Raw genomic sequence first — 21732 nt, 5'->3', positions numbered from 1 at the left:
CCGTTGGTCTTTGCTTAATTTGTGTGATGAAGAGAACAAACTGTTATTTAACAATCACTTTACAGTGGTCGTACACCACTGTAAAGTACACCACAGGTCGTGGCTGTGGGTGGTTGTCATGGTAACAGACTGAACATCCGCCCAGTGGCGTGACGGCTGTTTGAGGGCCAGCTGGCACGTGGGAGGAAACCAGGAATGTCTCCTCTTTACGAGACGGACTGTACAGATGCAAATGTGCGTCGAGTCATTCCGGAAACACGTCAGGTAAGTTAAGAAATAAGAGCTCAGTAAATAAAGTGGATATGTGGGTCCACAGTAAACTCACAAGTTTTGTCTCCACTTGGTTTAAGCTGACAAAATGTAAAAATGACATCTGATTATATATATAAACTCCTGAATGTGAATCTTTTACCGACGACGCATGAATGAATCAATGGGATGGAAGACGGTACATAAAGGTAAATTATGCAGATAAAGTGTGAGGGAAAACGGATTTGTCCTGAAACGACTTTATCTGAAACCCTCTGAGGTTTTACTATTTTGCTTATAATTATTTTATTGATTTAACAAACTTCAAACAATTTTCTAACCTGACTGTATCCGTGTAAACTGCTGAGATACCTGACAGATTATCAGTGTACTAGTGGGTTATTATTGTCCATTATTTGACTGATGACTGACCCTTACTTTTAAAGGACTACAATTAAAAAAGCTTTCAATCAAACCACTGAAATATCATGATTAAATGTGAGGAAACTAAAACACTACACTAGCTAAATAGGACAAATATGTATTATATATACTACTATTGAAGTTATAATACATTATATTATATTTATACAATTTGTATCTATTATTAATATTACCTAAATACCTAAAAAATGCTTAATTCCATTCCAAATAATGACTTAACATCTGGTGAATTATGCATCCTAAAAAAAGAGGCGTTTGCTGCCCCCAAAAACTCAATTTCCCATGCTGCGTTTCGGGGGGGGGGGGCGCGCGTCCCCGTCACAGGCGCACGCCGCACGCTGAAGCAGCACGAAGTGGAAGCTGCCTCCTCACAACACTCCCGACCCCGGGTCCTGTGCGGCAGCAGCATGGCCTCAGAGGAAGACGACGGCGCGCTGCTCTTCCTCATCTTCCAGCACCTGAAGGTCAACGGCTACCTGAAGGCCGCCAAGGTGCTGCAGGAGCACGTCGCCCAGGTGAGGAGCGCGCGGACCCGCGTCGCCTCTGCTCCTCTTCGTGGTTTTATTGGTATTTAATGAGCGGACATGCGCGGCACGCACGGATTAAATATAAATGGGATTTCTAATTTTATTGTGCAGCCAGTGGATTGCAGCTGAGCTCCGTGTGCGTGTGCGTGTGCGTGAAGGCGCGGGTCCCTTGCTGTGGCCTCCTGGAGTAAAAGAACATGATGTTACTGCCGCACACTGACCCCATTCACCCCCCCCCCTCTCATGCACTGTAGACCTCAAGCCTTCTGCAAATGTGAATGTATTAACTGCTCGACAGTAGTTTCATCAGCAACTGTCTTTATGTCACAGACCTCAAAAACTAAAATCAATCAAAACTATTTATAGCAGCCTGCAACTTAATTTTATAATCCGACCTGTGAAAAATAGTACAAATGTTGTTTTGTTTTTGGCTAAAAAGTATAGTTAAAAGTTGTTTTAGGAAGACTAGAATGGAGAAAAACATTTATTATTATTATTATTATTATTATATATTATATTGAGCATGACTCCCCCCTTTGATCCTTCTCTCTCACATGTGTTTGCATGAATTCATATCCGGGGGCTCGTGGAATCATTTCTCCACCTCAGGAAATGAGATATTTCCCATTTAAGCTCTTTTGCTTCATCTTCGTCATCACGGTTATTAAACCTCCTCCAGCCAATCGAATCGCTCGAGGGACCGAGTTTTAACTCTTTACACGAACCCGACTACGTTTGCTTCTGTGTCCTCAGGTGGAGACTCCGAAGGAGGCCTCCAACCTTCACGACATCTACACCAGCTGGATCAAGTGAGTCGAAGTCACAGGGAGGGGTGTTTGAGTGACGTGTTTGACGCTGGGAATCCAGCTCCAAAGGGACGCAGCTTAGGTGTCTCGTCCGTCTCTATGAACAGGATGTCCTCGTTTGTCCCTGAGTGAGTGAGTGAGTGAGTCAGTGAGTGAGTGAGTGAGTGACTGAGTGAGTGACTGAGTGAGTGACTGAGTGAGTGAGTGACTGAGTGAGTGAGTGAGTGAGTGGGTGACTGAGTGAGTGAGTGACTGAGTGACTGAGTGAGTGAGGGAGTGCATCGGCGCATTCCGGCAAGTGCATTCTGGGAGTCCAAATCCGTCCAGTACAAACTGTCAAGACTCATCTGTTGTGGTTGTTCACGGAGACTGATCCTCAGTCAGCTCCTCTGCATCGAAACGCCTTTCGACGGGTTTTCACTCGTCTGCAACTCGGTTCCAAAACGAGTCACGCGAGCTGCCGGCGGCCTCACGGCACGTTTGGGGGGAGGGGGGGGGGTGCAACAAGGCTTGAGCTGATGGGGCACTACGTGCACTACCACGTGCTCCACTGTCCATCTTGTGTGTTGCAGGCTTTGCTCTCTGGCTCAACTTGCCAAGCAGGAGGCGGAGGACTTATCTACCGTGAAGAAGAAGAGCATCAAACCAGAACCGGCTACCAGCGAAGAAGAAGAAGAAGAAGAAGGAGGAGTCGCCGCTGCCGACACTAAACCTGTCGTCACGGAGGAAAACGACGTGGACGCTAAGCCCCCCCCGGGTGAGTCCGTCTTTTCCTTCTTCTTCATAGCATGTACTGTAATTGGTTATTTAATTCATACGTTAACTCCCAAACTGCTGTTGTGGGTGGTTGTTTTTGACCAGATGACGCAGAGACGACCTCTGAGCAGCTGCTGCCTCCGGCAGCTGGAACCAGAACGACCAGTGAGGAAGAGGAGGAGGAAGAGGAGGAAACAAAGCAAGAGGTGAGCAGAGAGAATCTAGGACCTAGATGGTCCCATTTATTGAGTTTGAGGGAATCCTCTCCGTCCCAAAGCGAACCGTCATGTCTCATTAACCATGGATGTGGGTGGAGAGACTCAAACAGGATGTAACATGTCTGCCTCTGATCTCTCAACAATAACACACACACACACACACACACACACACACACATAGCTGTTGTGCAGTCGCTGTAATAATGTGCTGATGGATAGCAGCTCCAGTGTTGTTTTACGCCTCAGAAATACACACAGACCCATTTTATCTCTACTTGTCTGGTCTGTGATCGCTTGTTATTACAAGTGTGTGTGTGTGTGTGTGTGTGTTCCTTTCTGTGGGACCAGTGATGCAGCAGATGATGCTCCATGGGACAGACAGTGTGTTCATGTGTTGTGTGATGGGTTCAGCAATGCTTCACTTGTAAAATGAAGGATGTTTTTCACACACTCAGATTAAATGTGCAGAGAATCCATAAAGTTAAATGACTTATTGTCTGATTGACATCATGAGGCTGAACATCTTTTTCACCTGATTTGTAGTTTCACTTAAGATAAGTTGGCAATGGGTTGACTCTGTGTGCCATAGATTCTATTGTCTAAAACTAGTAATCAATGTTCAAAACATGTAAGAACCAAAACGACTTGAAAAGAAATGCAAAAAGAAACTAAACAGACTCACAATGACGAAAAGAGAGGCTGAACAACCCTGGAGTCAAAGTATTGGGAGACTGCCCGTCTTTTAATGAGCGTATTGTCCATATGCCTGAAGCTGTAAATGAAGAGGCAGAGGGGGGGGGGGGACACGTCTTAACCTCTGGGTGTAATAACTTCCTTCCTGTTGGCAGTCGGCTCTCGATGGAGCGGCGTCTAACCGGGCCGACGGTTCCGGCTCGGAGGAAGCGGTCGAGCCCGGACCAGCTGCCTCTGGTGAGGCCGAGGAGGGGCCCGTGACCCCCGACCCCTCCAGCCCGGAGCGCGAGGAGGGCGAGCCGACGCAGGTCAGTGGCCCCCGGGCTGAATCCGGAGCGCGTGACCCGTCCTCCAGCGACCCATGCTCTCCTTCAGACTACTGTCACATCTATTGATGGTTAATCTGCACCAAGTCTGTCCAAAGGGTTCCACCCGTTCTGCTCTCCATACCTTCATTTTCTGTTTGCTACCCTCATCGGGGGGGGGGGAGAACCCATGACCTTTCTGCCGACACGTCTCAGTCAGCTTTTCTATCCCTTTGAACACGTTTCAGGACTCTTTTCCGATCCACCAAAGAGCTTTTTGTACTCTTTGTTTTCCAAACCGCTCCAGAAATGTTAACGGGTTTCGACCACAGTTCATAAAACTGAAGTGTTTGTAGCCCTTTCCCCCCCCTCGATTCCCTCTCTGCACATCTGAAACGTATTTTTGCAGAGGACTGACTCGCCCTGAGATGCATTTTTTTGTGCTGAGTCAGCATTCATGCATGTGGTACCTGTTGTTGACTAGAAGGAGAACATCCAGACTCCTGTTAATTCATGTGAAGCATCATCAGACAATGAGCTCCTTGGAGCTGCAGTGATCTTCATGAGAACCACGGAACATTTACTGTGTACAAACGTCAACTCCACTGAACCTCATGCACAGTCACACGGTCTAAACAAGGTTCCTAAAGTGAAGTGGGAAACATGCTTTTCATTATGCAGTCTTTATCTGTGCTGATTACATTACACTCAACACCTGAAGAAAACAAAATCCCCTAAAAAGTGTAAAGTAAATATAACTTTTCACAGATTTGACTTCCTGGTACAACCTTACTTTTCCATTCATAGTGTCCTATTTCACCTCTCTGACTCTCCTCAGGACGCAGAGGACACGTCTGCATGTGAAGAGACGGCTGTCCATCAGCAGGACGTCTCGGAGGAAGCCAGCGACCCAAAGGTGCCACCGCTCAAAATGGATGTATTGATTTCATATTTGCTTTTGTCTTTGAGGATCAGAATCTGAGGACAAGGGTCCACGCTGCTCGTTGTCCCCACTTCTCTGGTTCTTATGATCTTGGTCGGGATGATGACGCAACCTGTCTCATGACAGAAGACTCAGAGGATCCAACCTGTCTCATGACAGAAGACTCAAAGGATCCAACCTGTCTCATGACAGAAGACTCAAAGGATCCAACCTGTCTCATGACAGAAGACTCAAAGGATCCAACCTGTCTCATGACAGAGGACTCAAAGGATCCAACCTGTCTCGTGACAGAAGACTCAAAGGATCCAACCTGTCTCGTGACAGAAGACTCAAAGGATCCAACCTGTCTCATGACAGAAGACTCAGAGGATCCAACCTGTCTCGTGACAGAAGACTCAAAGGATCCAACCTGTCTCATGACAGAAGACTCAAAGGATCCAACCTGTCTCATGACAGAAGACTCAAAGGATCCAACCTGTCTCATGACAGAGGACTCAAAGGATCCAACCTGTCTCATGACAGAAGACTCAAAGGATCCAACCTGTCTCATGACAGAAGACTCAAAGGATCCAACCTGTCTCATGACAGAAGACTCAGAGGATCCAACCTGTCTCATGACAGAAGACTCAAAGGATCCAACCTGTCTCGTGACAGAAGACTCAAAGGATCCAACCTGTCTCGTGACAGAAGACTCAAAGGATCCAACCTGTCTCGTGACAGAAGACTCAAAGGATCCAACCTGTCTCGTGACAGAAGACTCAAAGGATCCAACCTGTCTCGTGACAGAAGACTCAGAGGATCCAACCTGTCTCATGACAGAAGACTCAGAGGATCCAACCTGTCTCATGACAGAAGACTCAAAGGATCCAACCTGTCTCATGACAGAGGACTCAAAGGATCCAACCTGTCTCGTGACAGAAGACTCAAAGGATCCAACCTGTCTCATGACAGAGGACTCAAAGGATCCAACCTGTCTCGTGACAGAAGACTCAAAGGATCCAACCTGTCTCGTGACAGAAGACTCAAAGGATCCAACCTGTCTCATGACAGAGGACTCAAAGGATCCAACCTGTCTCATGACAGGACTCAAAGGATCCAACCTGTCTCATGACAGAGGACTCAAAGGATCCAACCTGTCTCGTTATAGAGGACTCAAAGGATCCAACCTGTCTCGTTATAGAGGACTCAAAGGATCCAACCTGTCTCATGACAGAGGACTCAAAGGATCCAACCTGTCTCTCTCGTTTGGTAGGATGTTGTTGACCTGTTGCTTCCTCTCTGCAGACGCCCGGCCCTGACGAGGTTGCAGCGTCGCAGCTGACTGGCTTGGAGACCAATGAGCAGCCGGTTGAGAGCGAGGCCCCGCCCACTGCAGGTATGGACAACCAACGAGACGCTTGAGAACCAAACTCGCCCTTTGACGTTCTGCCTCCTTCTCACGCTACTGACGGCAGTCACAAGCTGTGAAGAAAACACTCTTTTTCTTTTTAAAGCTGCTGATGAGAAAGCACACGAGGGGGGGTTTTACCTTTATTATGAAAATCTAGACAGGAAGTGTGATGAAAAATCAGATGGTATTAAGTGTCCAAGATTGTTTCAACATTTGTTACCTGTTGTTTTGCATTACTAAATGGTTTTGGATTTAACTAATTATATTTTGAATCCCCCCTCCCCCAAAAAAAGTATGTAAAACCCGTGGTTTCAGTCTCCTTCAGTGGAATGTTGCCGTGAGGACGTCATTCGTTCGACTCATGCAGATTTTATGTGTTTTTCGGAGAGATTTCTGCCGCCGAAGGAAATCATTCAATTATCTTTGTGCAACTGAGAGAATGAATTCAAAACCTTCCAAATTTCCAGCGTATGTTTCTAAAATCGTTGTTAATCTGAATAAATCGCTGTGAGGACTTTTCCACAACGTCCGCCACTTGTTTAACTTCTCAGAGGAGTTTGTTAAGCAAACCGGGGGATGAGAGTTTAATTCCTGACTTCAGGGGCAGAAACTGAAGAAGAATAGACCTTTATTTTATTAATTCGACGGGTCGGGCGCAGGCTGAACTCCCGGTGAGGGATGAATTAGTGATGAATTAGTGATGAATTAGTTCCACCTGCTGGAGAACTCGGGCCAATCGTGTCGCCTCATACCGAACTAATGTGTTAAATGCTGAACACAGTGGAAAAGACGGCACCAAACTCCATAAAATAAAAGCGTTTTGGTAATTCAAGTTTTACGTAAACTCAACGTTTGTTCTTCACGGTTTGGAAAGAAGGAGAAACTAGAACTAGTTTTAAATTGTATACATTTTCTTTTATCTTTTAGAAAAGTATTGTGCAGATTTATGCCAATGGGAAGAGTGGTTCATGTGGATTTCAAAAGGTAAAATAAATAATAAGGGAATAAATAGTTTTATTTTTGGAAGTTGGTGGTAAAATCAGTTTAATTGGTTCAGTCACAGGAAGCACACAGAAGATTTGTGTTTTAAATCCTCACCTTTGTTTCACGGTTGTTGTTGTTACGGCATCTTCATCCTCAATCCTCAAGTACCAATAAAATGCTTCTGATGCAGAACGTTAAATAACTAAACAGTTTGTGTTTTGTTTTTTTCAGACCCTGAGAATCCAAACGAGGAGGAAAAGGAGACACCGGAGGTACAAGTCCAAACTGCACAGGCATAATGATAGTTTTGATGGTAATAACATCTAGTTGTTGGATGTGTTCACTCAGAGGTCAGAGGTCGTTGATCCTACGTCCCCTCCTGAAGACCAGATGACCCCCCCGGAGCCCCCCACTGACTCTGGTAACCGTTAGGGGCTTAATACATGTGAAGTGTTTTCTGTGTCAGCCAGTGTGCTTCAACATATTTGTCCACAATGGTCTCATTTTGTATTTGTATTTATTACAAACTATGAATATTATTGTTCAGTAACAAACACGTTGAGCTCTAAAAGCACCTGAAATAACATTTTATCACATAAAACCTTTTTCTATCTTAGACCTTGAATGGTTAAACACTGTATTTTCTAATCTCACACTAATTAATAATCTCTGCAGTTTCATGGCATTTATGTTATAAAAACATTTTCAATACATCATCCAGGTGTAAGTTTTCATCAGTGGACATTTGCAAAACGTCTCCTTTAAGTGCAACTAATGATCTTCTCATTCTAAAGAGTCCATTTATCTTAATGACCAGGTTGAGGGTCAGTGATTCCATCTGCTTTGGTTCAAAAGGAATGAATCATTAGTCCTCAATCCTTTATCGATTAAGTCGCCTGATCAGCTGCTCTGGGATCGATTGCTCTGGTCTTCATTCCGGGAATACGCGTGTTCTCATTCAAGTAAACACGTTTTCTCCTGTACTCACTGCTGTGATTATTTCTGCAGGTATGTTGATGTGGTTCAGAACAGACTTTGTGTGATGCTGCTGTTTAGTTTGAGTAAGTTTAACGTTAATGGAGCGTTCAGGGAACAGCTCACCCGCACGTGTGTGTGTGCGGTTAGCCCGAGTTAGCCTGTTAGCTTCGTTAGTTTCAACCTGTAGCTGCAGCCAGGTGTGGATTTGAGCTGTCACGTGTGCAAAGAGGCAGGTCATTCTAACGAGATCCACACATGCAGGACACGACGTTAACGGTTCTGCTCTCCAGCCACTGTGGTTCCCAGTGGTAACTAGTGGTTCCCAGTGGTAACTAGTGGTTCCCAGTGGTAACCAGTGGTTCTAGCCACAATTTCTGTTGTTGGTAAATTGAGTTTAATTTGTTTTAAAGTTGGTGTTTCCGTCTTGTTGTAGAAACATTGATGGCCCCAGCCGAGCAACGGGACCCTGAAGTCTCCATCATCCTCAACATCGAAGACGCCGACGTAACCCTGCCACCACCCAGCCAACCGCCCCCCGAGGAAGAGGAGTCCTGCGAAGCTGCCAAAGCCCCCCCGAGGAAGAAGAAGAAAAAGAAGAGCAAAGAGGAGGCACCGAGCACCGAGTCGTCCACCGTAGAAGCATCCGGTGATGCTCCTCCCTCCACCAAGAAGATGAAGAGAGACAAAAGGAAGGAAGAGGAGGAGGAGGTAGATCAGAAGATAGAGGAGGTGGACCCTTCACAGGAGAAGAAGAAGAAGAAGGCTAAGAAAAGGAAGATGGAGCAAGAGGTGGTGGTGGTGGTGGAAGAAGAGGCTGCTCCTTCAGAGAAGAAAGTCAAAAAGAAAAAGAGAAAAGTAAAAGAAGTGGAGGAGAAGAGCGATGCAGTGGAAGGGGAGGAGGACCTTGTAAGTCCAGCCAAGACAACAAAGAAGAAGAAGAAGCCGACGTCTGGAGAAACACCAGCAGGGGGCGACACAGACAAGGAGTCCACAGGTAACACCATGTATTCAGAGCTGAGGAGCCTTTAACCATCAGCATTATTATTATTATTATTATTATTATTATTATTATTATTATTATTATTATAGTTAGAACTACCGACTTGGACAAATCTATTTCTAGTTTCTATTTCAGATTAAATGAAACCAGGCTGACATGTGTATAAAGTATGGATGTTAAAACGACCCTCATTACGAGTAATGTTACTGTAATAATAATAAATAAAGAACACTGTTTACAGACTGCAACCAAAAAGCTTCTTTCACTACCAACAAAATTGGAATAGATATTTTTTTTATAGATAAAAACCCAACGATCAAAAAGAGCCGGCGTTTCAGGAAGAAACCGAGCCTCACGAAGAGGTTGCAGCTCCGCAAGCAAGAGACGACGAAGAGGAGGTCAGTGGAGGGTTTCTTTATGGTCCTAAATACATAACAGTGTTAACATGTGGGACAACATTAAAGAAAAGTCAAAAATGCAAAGAGTATAGTTACATCAGCAATGTCTTCAATGTAAATCTATTCACATCCATCATCGTTGCAGAAAAAAGCCGGCAGCAGAGGAGACGCCTGAAGGTGACGCCGCCCAGAAGAGCGAGGACTCACCGAAGAAGAAGAAGAAGAACATTAAAATGAACGGAGAGCAAGAGGAGAACTCAAAGGAAAACCAGCCGCCAAAGAAGAAGAAGACGAGGAGCTCGGTGACGGAGGAGGAGCAAAAGCAGGAGAGCTCCGGACCTCCTGAGACGGCCTCGACTCCAAAGGAAGGCGAGAAGAAGAAGAAGAAGATGAAGATCATGGCTGAAGAAGGCGATGAGACGACGGAGAGCTCCGCTTCTGCAAAGAAGAAGAAGAAGAGTGAGACACTTCAACACATTCATTTTTATAAATGAAAGAATTCTTCAAACCAAAGGAGAAGAACGAGTTCATGTTCCATGTTTGATTTGTGGTTCTCAGAGAGGAACCGGTCTGAGGAGACGGAACCGGCTGCAGAGGAACAAACTCCTCCCGCTGCTAAGGTGAGACGCGTCGCCACGGCAACCGACCCCCCCCCCTTCTTGCGTTTCATTGTTTGGATTCACCACTAAATTTCTTCTTTTTGATCCTTCCAGAAAAAGAAAACCCCCAAAAAGATAAAAATCGCATCAGACGAACTCTGAGCAAATGTCAGTGAGTTTCTTTTTTAATACATTTTATGACTTTTGTAAATTGAGCATCATGTCATCACGTGTAGTTTAAGTTCCCTCGATGACTCTTTGGATTCTGTTTCCTCCTCCAGGATTCCTCTGACCCGAAACCCCCGAAACAAGACCATCGGCTTCACCCCCGCTCCCATAAAAGTGTGTTTCTGAGCCCCCCCGACGCCCCCTTTAACCTCGGAGGCCGAGCTTCCTGCTGCTGTCCTTTGCGGCCCGTTCGGATCACGTTCAGCACAGCGGTTGTTTTGCCGGTTTGAGGTTGCCATGGAAACGTGGAGCAGCTGGGTTTAAATCGGGTGTCACTGGTGATTCGGGGGTTTATGGATCACTGCTACGCTGCAGCCTTCAATGGAACAAACGCCATCAGAACTAATGAACTTCTGTTGGTTAATAAACTGATTTCAACACATATTTGTAGTGAAAAGGGGAAAAAGTCACGTTCCGTAAATGGTTTTACTTTTTTTAGTCTAAGCTGTGACATGATGTTTGTTCTCAGTGTTTTCTTAAAAATAACTCTGCCTCCAGGAGGAGATTCTTCTTCTTACACAAATAAAAGCCTCCGACAGCTTTGATTTGCTTCATCCGTCTTTACCTGAAGACTTAGAGTCATCATGAAGAACAACCATGACGCACAATGAAAAGAATATAAATGTATCGAGGCTCAGGGACTAAAACCTAAAACTACATTATCGATTTGTAATCAGTAAAACTCATTAAGTATTGATTCATCAAACGGAGCAACGTCGTCTCAGGATGAAAAGTCAGGAAGCTCCTAAAGTACAGCTCAATAAATAAGTGCCATACAGAGCTTAGATCTCGAGTTATTTTAAACACCTGCACAACTTCACCTCTAGAACTTTAAAATAGTTAACATTTCAAAACCTCTTCCAGCTTATTATATTTTTGAAATCCTTTTAAAAGGGTCAAGTTAACATTAACTTCTTTCATCACTGAGCTCCCCTCAAGAGACGCCTCCTCGCGTGCGACCTGTCAATCAAAAGCCGGCGGGAGGAAAAGACCCCGTAAGGCGGGAATGTTGCATTTGATGTATTTAAAGGAGACCTCAGTAAACACCTGAAAGTCTGTTTTCTACATTCCACTTCAGTTTGATCGCGTTTCCAGCAACTTGCTTTTCACTCGATGTCGTCACCGTGGTTTCCTGAGACGGTGATTTATTGGCATCGTGATTCCGTTGGAGTCGTTTCTGAAGCACTTTGCAGAGTGCAGAGCTCCGTCAGAGCGTGAAAACGTGTGATCCAACATTCAAAATGAGCCGCACGAAGGGCTTTTGGTGCAGAAAAACCAATTATGTGTAATTACAGGAGAAAAGGGTGATAAGATAAGGAGGAGGGGAGATAACAGCTGGGGGGGGGTGAGGGGGGGTTTACAGTTCAACACTGTGCATCAGAACACTTTCATCTTCAATCAGCACTTTATGTTCAATGCATTATAAGCTGTGTTCTTCCAGCCCCTCCAGGGACTACTGCAACGTCAAGGCAGTAAAACAGCAGCGCTCATAATGAACCCTTTTTATTTCTGCTTTTACCCAAAAACAAAAGTACAGCAATAAAAAAAAGAGGCAGCTGATGTGCAGAATGAGAGGCTTAAAAAAACCCTTCTGCATTATGAATATTCACAAAGCCCCGTTTCACTGATGCATTCTGCAGCTGATGGATTCATTTCAATCTGGTCAAAGCATTGCCAAAGAGCGCTTTGTGTGGCCGTGTTTCTTCATCATCATCATCATCATCACCATCATCACCACCATCTGCACCATGAAGCTGCTCAACAGGTCTTCATTATAAACCCGATCTACAAAGGTGCTGCATGTCAGTCACAAGAAGCGACATAAAGAAGACGTACGTCTCATTTACATCAAAATTAGAGAATAAAACAAAATCTATATTTATTAAGGGAATTTATAACTTGCAGGCTTTTTTTCTTCTAAAAATACCATTATTTTATGAAACTATTACAGAGAAACTACCTGGATGAATTTTCTTCCTGATCAGCTGAACACCTGCCCGGTACCTGCTTAAAGCGCCTTATTAGACTAAATATTGATGATTATTGATTTGACCCAATCGACCTGTCGGCAGATTGTTGGACACAGAAATGTTCTAAAGTTGCAGCAGTGTCATAATGACCCGATCGCTGCTGCTTTGGGAATAAAATGACAACAAAGCACAAACAAGGTCTCATTTCACGCTGCTGCAGCTCGAGATGCACGGGAGCACATCGCAGCTGTCAATCAAAGCCAAGGCTCCCTGCACCCATCACATTCCTGTCCTGCATGTGGTTAACTACACAAATTGGATATTTAATCTGATAAATATATTGAGGGAACTGCAGGTTTCTTTGCCCATCTAATTAAGAAATAAATAATCTCATCAATTACACAAATGTGTAGACACCCAATTTTATCTATGAACTGTCATTACAGCAATCAAGATAGTAATGTATTTCTCACCACAATGTAATAAGAGTGTGAGAGTCAGCCTGACATCATCATCATCATCATCATCATGTCAATGCCTCAAAGTTCCTTTTGGAAATCACTGAATAGCAAATATTGTATTAAATATACAGCTGTTCCATCCCTTGTGTGTGTGTGCGGTTCTGTTCCAGCAGGATTACACTTTAGCCAGCAGGGAGCAGCGTCACTTCTCGTGATTTAACGTCGCAGCGGCCTGCAGGAGAGACGCGGTTTTAAATGGTCGCCTGCAGTGCCGTCGCCGACCAACAGAGGTCAGTAGAACACTGGCTCGTTTGATGACGTCATTCACTCATGGGTCGGCATCTCTCGGACGAAAAAGCAGCTTGAACCTTCTCCCGTGTTTCATTAATGAAGGATTAGAGCAAACTAATCCCAGCCGGTACACGTGTGCGTGTCCTGTTGAACTCGCTCATTAGCAAACATTAAGTAGGACCCACGACGTCTTCCTCCAACAACCGACGTGAGAAGAAACTACAACAAAGACATCGTCCACCGACGTATCTCACTCCCTCGTCAGGAGAATCCCTTCAGAGGATCCAAAAAGAAATCAAAAGTCTACCTTCATGTGCAGCAGGTGTTTCCAGCCTCCAGATGAACCTCCAGGCCCTGCAGACCTCTCATTGGCTGTGGATCGTTGGATCAAAGCGGTGCCTGAAGGAGTCTCCTTCAAACAGCATCAGGCCTCAATGCGTCACTCTTATGAAATAAGAAATAACGCGGTGCAAGGACACAGAGGACCACGGGGCGGTGACTTTACCCAGCATGCACCGCGGGGCGGATTCGGAGTCCAAATATTTCTACGTTTATAAATAGTGAAGCGGTTTATCTGGCGACACACTCGTCCTTGACGGGAACCATTTAAATTCCCTTCAAAATGGACTGAAAATACACGCAGAGGGTTTCATGCTTTAAGGAGATTTGAATCCTCGTTTCCTCTGAATGTTGTCGGAGGGACACACAAGGCTAAAAATATGATGAATAAAAAATAAGGTTTTATTTTGTAAACGGAGGACGGGTTCAACAAGAGAGACACTGACCTGCAATAAAAGCTGGATTTGACTTGAGGGTTGACGGAGGGTTATGGGGTCGACTGAAACCACAGCGTCTTGGGGAATCAAAGGGTTCGTCGTGAGAGAGAGGAGCTAGAAGCTCAAAGAGGGAAGCCGACGACTACGAAGACGTGAAGTGATGGAGGCTTGTTTCACAGTTTGTGCGAGCGGTAAAAAAAACAGAATCTAAACGCAGGAGAAGAATTGGACATCATTTAAGATTCACTCATCGACACCATAAGGGTCACATGTACCAACACTGGGGCTTAAATCCTTCACCCCTGAAGGGAGGCAGAAGCTCTACGGGGGGGGGGGGGGGGGGGGCAGGTGACCAGCCGGCAGTATTATGGCGCCACACTCTGCATAAAGACTTTATGAAGACTTTATAAAGACTTTATGAAGACTTTATGAAGACTTTATGAAGACTTTATAAAGACTTTATGAAGACTTTATGAAGACTTTATGAAGACTTTATGAAGACTTTATGAAGACTTTATGAAGACTTTATAAAGACTTTATGAAGACTTTATGAAGACTTTATGAAGACTTTATAAAGACTTTATGAAGACTTTATGAAGACTTTATGAAGACTTTATAAAGACTTTATGCAGATGGGACACGTGGCTTGAGGACACTGGAAACGAGACGTTTTCTTGCAGCTCAAGAAAAGAGTAAAACTTCAGTCTTTTAGAGAAATACTTTCAAACAATGACAAAAGGATCCCAATGCTCTCAAATGTAAAGTGTTTCCTCCTTAGTTCCTTTAGGGTTTAGTTCCCTCTCTTTACGTTTAACCACATTCACAAAGAGTCAAAGAAAGAGCAGATACCTGAGCAGGAGGCATGTTTGATGGTATTCTTCTTCTTCTTCTTGTTCCAGGGATGCAAGCGGTATCTTCATGGTTTGGACCACTTAGCGTCTGTGACTGGACGCTTCTCCTCCCGATGACCCGAGGCAGCGCAGGTCAGGCAGAGAGGAGGCGCTGCAGGACACGTCGGGTCCTTCTGAGTCCTTCTGTCCAAATGCAGCAGTTTTATTAGCACTATAAACACAAAAGACCTTGCTTGTTAAATCACCCTTATTTAAATGTGCATTGGCTGTCTCTTCTTTTTAAGGAGGTGAAACAGATTGAAGCCATAAACAAAACAAGAGACGCATCATGAGACACGAGAGGCTTCGTTTTGGACCATGGACTCCAGTCCCATGGGACGTCACCTCCACACACGGGTCGTCAGATGGACTCTGTGGAGGCAACAACAGGGACCTCCTGGAGTTTGATGGACGCATTCTGTACCTGACTCCATATCCACCGGAGGGGGGGGGAGGGGGGGGGGGGGGGGTCGATGCATCCGGCTGAGGGCGTAACGCTGCTGGAGTTTGCAGGTTGCTCTCTGATCCCACGAAGGGGAAGAAGAAGCCGATAAGAGGATCTCCGCAGGCTTCAGGATGAGTGCAGACGAGCAGGAGGAGGAAAGTGTAACCAGGGGGGGGGGGGCATAACGGAGATGAATGGAGATCCTCTGGGGAGCCGCACAAAGAGGAACGTAAAGCCGCTCTCCTCCTTCACATTGACAGCTTCCTCCTCCTCTGGCGAGTTTCTCCTTCTTCACCTCGTCCTCCTCACCCCGAGAGACCTCAACTCAACAGAGGACTAAATTAAAAAGGTTCCTACATGGAACTTTCAGGCGATTCTTTGTGTCTCAGGGAGCTTCAACGCCGACCGTCACAACCACCCGTCCCCTGAATGCTCCACATCTCCAGCTCCTAGAGGTCACAGAAGGTCGTTTTATACAGTGATGTCAGCTTTTTAAAGAGGAACGGCGTCCGTGTGTGAAATGGCTTAAAAATGTGGTTAAAGAGAACACGTTTGTACTGTGTGGTCGTTGCATGTAAACCACACGCCATTAGGGTGCAGTCTGTAAGAGGAAGAGTTCTTCTACCCATAAACCCCTTGTTATCCATACATCGTGAGGCCAGAGTTCAGGTGGACCCATTGGGTCCGGCGCCAGGTTCCTCGCCAGGTTCCTCAAGTTCTTGAGATTCAACAAAAACGCCAGAAAATCAGTTTTCTGAGAGCTGCTTACAGCTGTTTGATGTTTGTGAGGAAAAACATCTGTCGAGCCGGTTCTAATGTGGGGGGGTGGGGGGGGGGTCACCACAATCACCTTGACGACGGCCACCTACGTTTACTCGCCGCTAAGAAGAAGGCGGGAGCTTCTGTTATTTACGTTTTTATGTAAATATGTGATTTAAATGAATTAAATGTACACAAGGTCAAACACACAAACAAACAACAAATAATGAACCTAATCGCTAATTATAATCAGTGTTTACTTAAAACAACCAAAGCAGATCTGTACATTATGCTAATATCACCTTAAAATGGTACTTTTATTTGAGCTGTATTTAAGTTCAGCTGGAATGTATTCATCGAATAACAGTAAATAAAATTAAATTAAACCTCAATGAATATTCAACAAAATGTTTGTACCATCCCGGGTTATTTGTGGCTAACGTTTTATATATATGTATATATATATATATTTTCCAGCCCCGTTCATCCATAAATGATTTGCATGCAGTTTAATTATTGGGACAAATGAAAGGTTTTGTTCCATTTATAAAAGTCATTATTAATGAAAACAGAAAGAATCTTTTGGATTTGCAGATAGCAGACCAGTTCTAATGAAAGTCTGATTAATAATAATAATATGACAGACATTTGGTCTCCAGAAGATGAGTTTTCGTCTGTTTTTGACTGATGATGTCTTTAAATAAATATATAAACATTGACATTTATCAGTTAAGTATTTTATCAATTAATTGTAAAACAAATTAGAATAAATGAAAATTCTAACCACTGTGCTTCTACTTTAATCTTTCATTTTTTTTGAAGAGTTTGACATATTCTGAAATGTTTGTCTCTTTTGAACCCTTTGTTTGGATTCGGAGTGATTTCGTTCACACACAGTGACGCTAGGTGCTTCCAGTCTCTGTGCTAAGCTAAGCTAAGCTAAGCTAAGCTAAGCTAAGCGGCTGCAGCTTCTAATCTATACAGACATAAAAAGCGGTCTTTACCTTCTAAAAAAAACATATTTTGTATTCTTTGAATGTATTTCTAATGAATTCTTTTTTAAATGTGCTCCATATTGGCCCTGAAGTGCACTCGTACGTTCTGCTCCACCAGGGTAATCAGCACATGGCGCCCTGATGGCGACGCGCAGAAAGCCCCTCTGAAGTGATGGGGATCACTTGAAGCTGCTGGGACTCGTTCGGAGCTTCAGGAGATCTGAACGTGGTGATTAGAGTCTCTTCTGAAACTAAATGTGGCCAAGTAGACAAACACCACGCAAGATTGCACAATGTCACCTTCCAATATGCCGGTTGAACCCCTCAAAAAGACCCATTTTAAAAACACAATTCTCTGAGCTTTTACATGATTACCACCATTAAGTTTAATTATTACCACTTTCCTTCGGGACTGAATCTTTTAATAATATCTTTTCACACAGAAGCAAAGGTAATTACAGCGGCTGGGATCAGTTACGCGTGGGAGTCTCCACCGATGGACTAAGCTCGCGTTTGGACGCCACGGATCACCGGCGAGCCTCCTGGGAGGGGACCGAGGGGACCGAGGGGCCGAGGGGCCAAGGGGCTGAGGGGCTGAGGGGGCTGAGGGGACCGAGGGGGCGAGGGGCCAAGGGGCCAAGGGGCTGAGGGGGCTGAGGGGACCGAGGGGGCGAGGGGCCAAGGGGCTGAGGGGGCCGAGGGGCTGAGGGGGCCGAGGGGCCGAGGGGCCGAGGGGGCGAGGGGGCCGAGGTGCGTGAACAATGGCAGCGAGGAACATAAAAGTGAATCATACCGCAGCAGAAAGAAAACAGCTGCTTGTTGAGCGAAACATTAAAAAAGCAGCTGCATAATCAAGTTTTTTTTTAGTATCTGGCTGCACGAGAGTAACGAGAAGGTCGAAGGGTCGGAGCAGGAGGGAAACCAACGTAATGAAACCCCCCCCTTTTGACCCGGAGAACAGGCCGCAGGGTGATCGCCTCGCAGAATCCTCTCGAGCAGGAGGCTGGTGCGACACTCCCCATTCCCCCCCCCCCCCCCCCCCCCCCCCCCCCCCCGATGGCCCCAAACAGCTGTTTGTGTTGCTTAATCTCTCCGGATAAGTCGACCTGCTCAGCTGACGCTCCGTCAGGAGGAAACCTGAACGATTCGCCCTCTTTGGTTATTTTTCCTGAGAAATCAAATCCTGCAGAATTTCCCCCCCTGTCGCTTTTCCGTCAGCATCAAACAGTTTTTTAGAGGCCGAGGGGTAACGTAACGAGCTGCTTCTGCCCCCCCTCCCACGCGTCACATGACAGATCTGCTTCCAGGCTGCCCAAACAGGGGGCTCCTGTGGGTCTGTGCATCGGGCGAACTCCCCCGGCTGGGATTCAGTCCAGTAATTGTGTGTCTACTGTGACAAAGAACATTTTAAAAGAGCAAAGAGGGAAAACAAGTTTTAAAAAAGAACAACATTTACCAGACGTCTCTGAGGTGGCGCGGCCCCCGGTTTAAGAGCACCTCGACTCTTCCACCTGTCCTCCTCAGCAGGAGATAACCACATCTAGTCTGTGACGGGAAGGAAGCTAATCTGTGAGAAATAACAACAGAACGGGTGTCCCGTCTGAAGGGATTACCCTCCTCCTCCTCCTCCTCTTCGTCGTCCTCCTCCTCCTCCTCCTCTCCGTCGTCGTCCTCCTCCTCCTCCTCCTCTCCGTCGGCCTCCTCCTCCTCCTCCTCTTCGTCGTCGTCGTCCTCCTCCTCTCCGTCGGCATGTTGAGGAGGTCTGAGGCTGCAGGCTGACAATTACAATCAGGGTTTAACCCCCCCCCCCCCCCCATGAGTCTGAGAGAAGTCACGGATCATTTGGAGTTAATCGTCCCTCAACCCATGTTTCTATTGTTTGGTTGTGAATCAACATGATTTACGTTTTATACAGTTTTAGGAGAAGTGGAAACATGGGAACTAGTCCTCTAATGATTAATTGATTATTATATTACAGCTTAAATCATCCAGGATGACTCCACTGTGTCTTTTCATGTAGAGAGGAAATGAACCTGCTTCAACACCTTGTTGATGATTGGCGTGTGAACTCCATGCAAACACAACATCAGCCTCTTGCTGCTTCTTTGACAGCAGAACAAAGCCCTGCGTGCGTCATCGACATGCAGATCCGTGTCCTGATGCGTCCACGCTCCTGCCGAGAGGAGGGAGAAAGAGACAAGGAGGAGGAGGAGGGGGAGGAATGATGGGAGGAGGCATCGATGCGTCCCGCGGCGTTCTAGATAAACAGAGCAGATGCGATGAATGGAAACCAGAAGGTCGTTCCAGGGTCCGGGTTTTTATTTGGGGCTCGTTGGACCTCGTTGGTCTCATTGCTGATTAGTAAATGTCAGCATCGTTAACATTAGCATTTAATAACAATAGCGCTAATATTGTCTTAAAGCTGCACTCTCTGTAGTGACCCCCAGGGGGCGACCCCTCTGGTCCTATAGTATGTGTCTATGAGAGTAAACATTGTTCACGTGAGATCATGACGTCATCTCACGTTCACGCTCGGGTCTGACCTTTCCACTCCGGGTCACCTGGGTATCGGCTGACCCGGAGGTGTTGGTCCACGTCCAAGTGTCCCCGAGCAAGAGGCCCGACCCCCAATTGGGGTAAAAAATAACATGGGTTACAAATGCAATGCGAGTGGCTTTGGAAAAAGGCGTCGGCTAAACGACATGTAATTAAATCGCACACGTGGATTAGTGGAGGATGGCGTCGCTCAACATGTCGCTTTATAATCTTCACACCTGATCTCCAGTGACTGGCTGAGGGTCCCTTTGATCTCCACAGCTTTAGATGATTACCTCATTGCGTTCACCCTCCCACGCTGTGCCCTTTGAAAAGGAGCAAATATTCAAAGATGTATGTAAATTATTATTGTTATTTGACGGGAAAGTCTTTGCTGTTGTTTCTCAGCTTCGTTTAAGAAACAAAAAGAGCTCAGTGGTTTGGAGACAGAATCCCACAGTGAAGTCCTTCCCCAAGGTGTGAATGTGGGAACAAACTGCTTCACGAGCCGAGTGGATTCCACCCTGATAACATTTATTCCTCTGGTGAATCATCCATAAAGCAGAAAAAAAACAACCAGCATGATCTTTTTGCTGATGAGCACAGAAACCAGAATGAGGGTCAAATCAGTTTCTCTGGAGGCGTCACTCACAACATCACGGATACACTGAGCAGATTCTTGTTCACTTGTTTTTATCCTGCAGCCAACAAACTTCATCAAGAGTCCAAATGGAACAATTTCTGTGTCTGTCTCTGACTTCACAAACACAAACGCACTTAACGCGGCTTAACTTGTGAGTACTAGATATGGAAGAAGGTCACAAAGTACACACCTGCTTTTTTTTCCAGTTTTCAGCAAACCAAGAGGAGACGATACTGAGGCCATTGGACTGGTGCACATTGAGGCCCGTTCAGAGGGCAGCAGTGCTCCCTGAAACCAGCACATCACCCACCAGGCCTGCACATCACGGCTTTAAGAGACATTCTGACCGCATCACTTTTACTCTTTATCGAGTACACATTGATGCAACTGGCTGGGAAGTTAGCTTGTTAGCTCGTTAGCTTGTTGTAGCTTCTAGTGTTGCCACCAGAGGTTCGACAGACTTATTTTTATAAATGTACAATTATTAGTATTACAAAATGTTTATCTGTCACAAGCTGTTGTGTTGTGGTGTTTTACCCTGTAAAGAGTTTGTTGTGGGTTACTCATTGTTATTAATTAATTAATTTATAACCGTGTAAGACAATTAGCTCCGGCCGCTCTGTGATGACGTGTAAAAATAAAACCGGTACACCGTGCAGCCCAGACTCAGACTGTGCAATTCATTGTTTGTAAAAACAAATCAAGAGAGGTGCTAGCGCGTTAGCCATTAGCTCGCCAGTCAAAACAATCTACAAACCAGCCGTGTGAGTAGTGAGTACACTGCAAAGCCCTCAGATGGTTATCTTTTTAGTTTTCTCTGGCTGAAGGTCAAACCTTTGTTTCCTCCCCCCCTCCCTTCCCGCTTGTTTGCACGCATCACAGCTCGCGTCCCTCACTTCCTGCTAATGTTTCCCACATGTCGTCTTAAAAAAGTCCCTGTCTGGATCTCGATAAACTATTTATTTTAGCAGCGTCCTTCCAGCGGCGCTCGGCCCTCAGGGTTCTTCGTGAGTTGGTGACGACGGAAACACGAAGAGTTCAATCTTAGCGATACTTTTAGCTACTTTTATGTCATTAAACTCCCGTCCTGCAGCACCTCCAGCTGGGTTTTCAGGTGTTGGTTAATTAGTCTCGGTCTGACTCTCTGCTCCGTCTGTCAGACAGCTTCTCAAACACATTAACCGTCTGTGCAGGAGGTGACACGCGGTGAAAGCTTTGCTCTTCGGGGGCATTTAGAGACAACATTTGGAATACAGCGGAAAAGCTGAAAAACCCTGTCTGTGTTTTTCTTTTACTAAAAAGTTTGCAAACTATAGAAACAAGAAGCGTTCAGTGCGGTTCCTGCTCGACAAAAAGAATACGAGAGAAAAGACAGAAATAAGTACGAGAGAAAGAGAGCAGTAAAAAAAGTCTCTTAAAAGGCTCAGTATCTGCAGGAGAAACCCCCCC

At 45.5% G+C, this 21732-nt stretch overlaps 1 protein-coding gene across 6 annotated transcripts; it reads left to right on the top strand.

Moving 5' to 3' along the window:
* The first annotated feature begins 1006 nt into the window (after positions 1–1006).
* On the top strand, positions 1007–11063 carry LOC119209459 (proteoglycan 4-like). 6 transcript variants are annotated; one of them, XM_062557783.1, is made up of 16 exons: positions 1007–1208; positions 1974–2029; positions 2599–2783; positions 2888–2988; positions 3849–4001; positions 4837–4914; positions 6226–6316; positions 7259–7315; positions 7547–7587; positions 7664–7736; positions 8727–9287; positions 9580–9691; positions 9837–10151; positions 10254–10311; positions 10405–10462; positions 10572–11063. In XM_062557783.1, exons 1-15 carry the CDS (start codon positions 1101–1103, stop codon positions 10450–10452), a joined length of 2037 nt encoding a protein of 678 aa, XP_062413767.1. In that variant the 5' UTR covers positions 1007–1100; the 3' UTR covers positions 10453–10462; positions 10572–11063. The 6 variants fall into 6 exon arrangements, with proteins under 6 accessions (XP_062413767.1, XP_062413766.1, XP_062413770.1 ...); XM_062557782.1 differs by having other exon boundaries at positions 1008–1208; positions 9837–10150; positions 10250–10311; XM_062557784.1 differs by having other exon boundaries at positions 1010–1208; positions 9595–9691; positions 9837–10150; positions 10250–10311.
* Positions 11064–21732: the final 10669 nt, after the last annotated feature.

Source organism: Pungitius pungitius, chromosome 15, assembly GCF_949316345.1.
Source record: "Pungitius pungitius chromosome 15, fPunPun2.1, whole genome shotgun sequence".
Lineage (NCBI taxonomy): Eukaryota > Metazoa > Chordata > Actinopteri > Perciformes > Gasterosteidae > Pungitius > Pungitius pungitius.
This window is presented reverse-complemented; position numbering and strand designations above follow the sequence as displayed.

Bases quoted from the DNA above. Each gene is read 5' to 3' on its own strand.
- LOC119209459 (XM_062557782.1), top strand. From the start codon at position 1,101: ATGGCCTCAGAGGAAGACGACGGCGCGCTGCTCTTCCTCATCTTCCAG. The intron at 2,030-2,598 runs GTGAGTCGAAGT...TGTGTGTTGCAG, and splicing joins ATCTACACCAGCTGGATCAA to GCTTTGCTCTCTGGCTCAAC. The intron at 9,692-9,836 runs GTCAGTGGAGGG...TCATCGTTGCAG, and splicing joins CAAGAGACGACGAAGAGGAG to AAAAAAGCCGGCAGCAGAGG.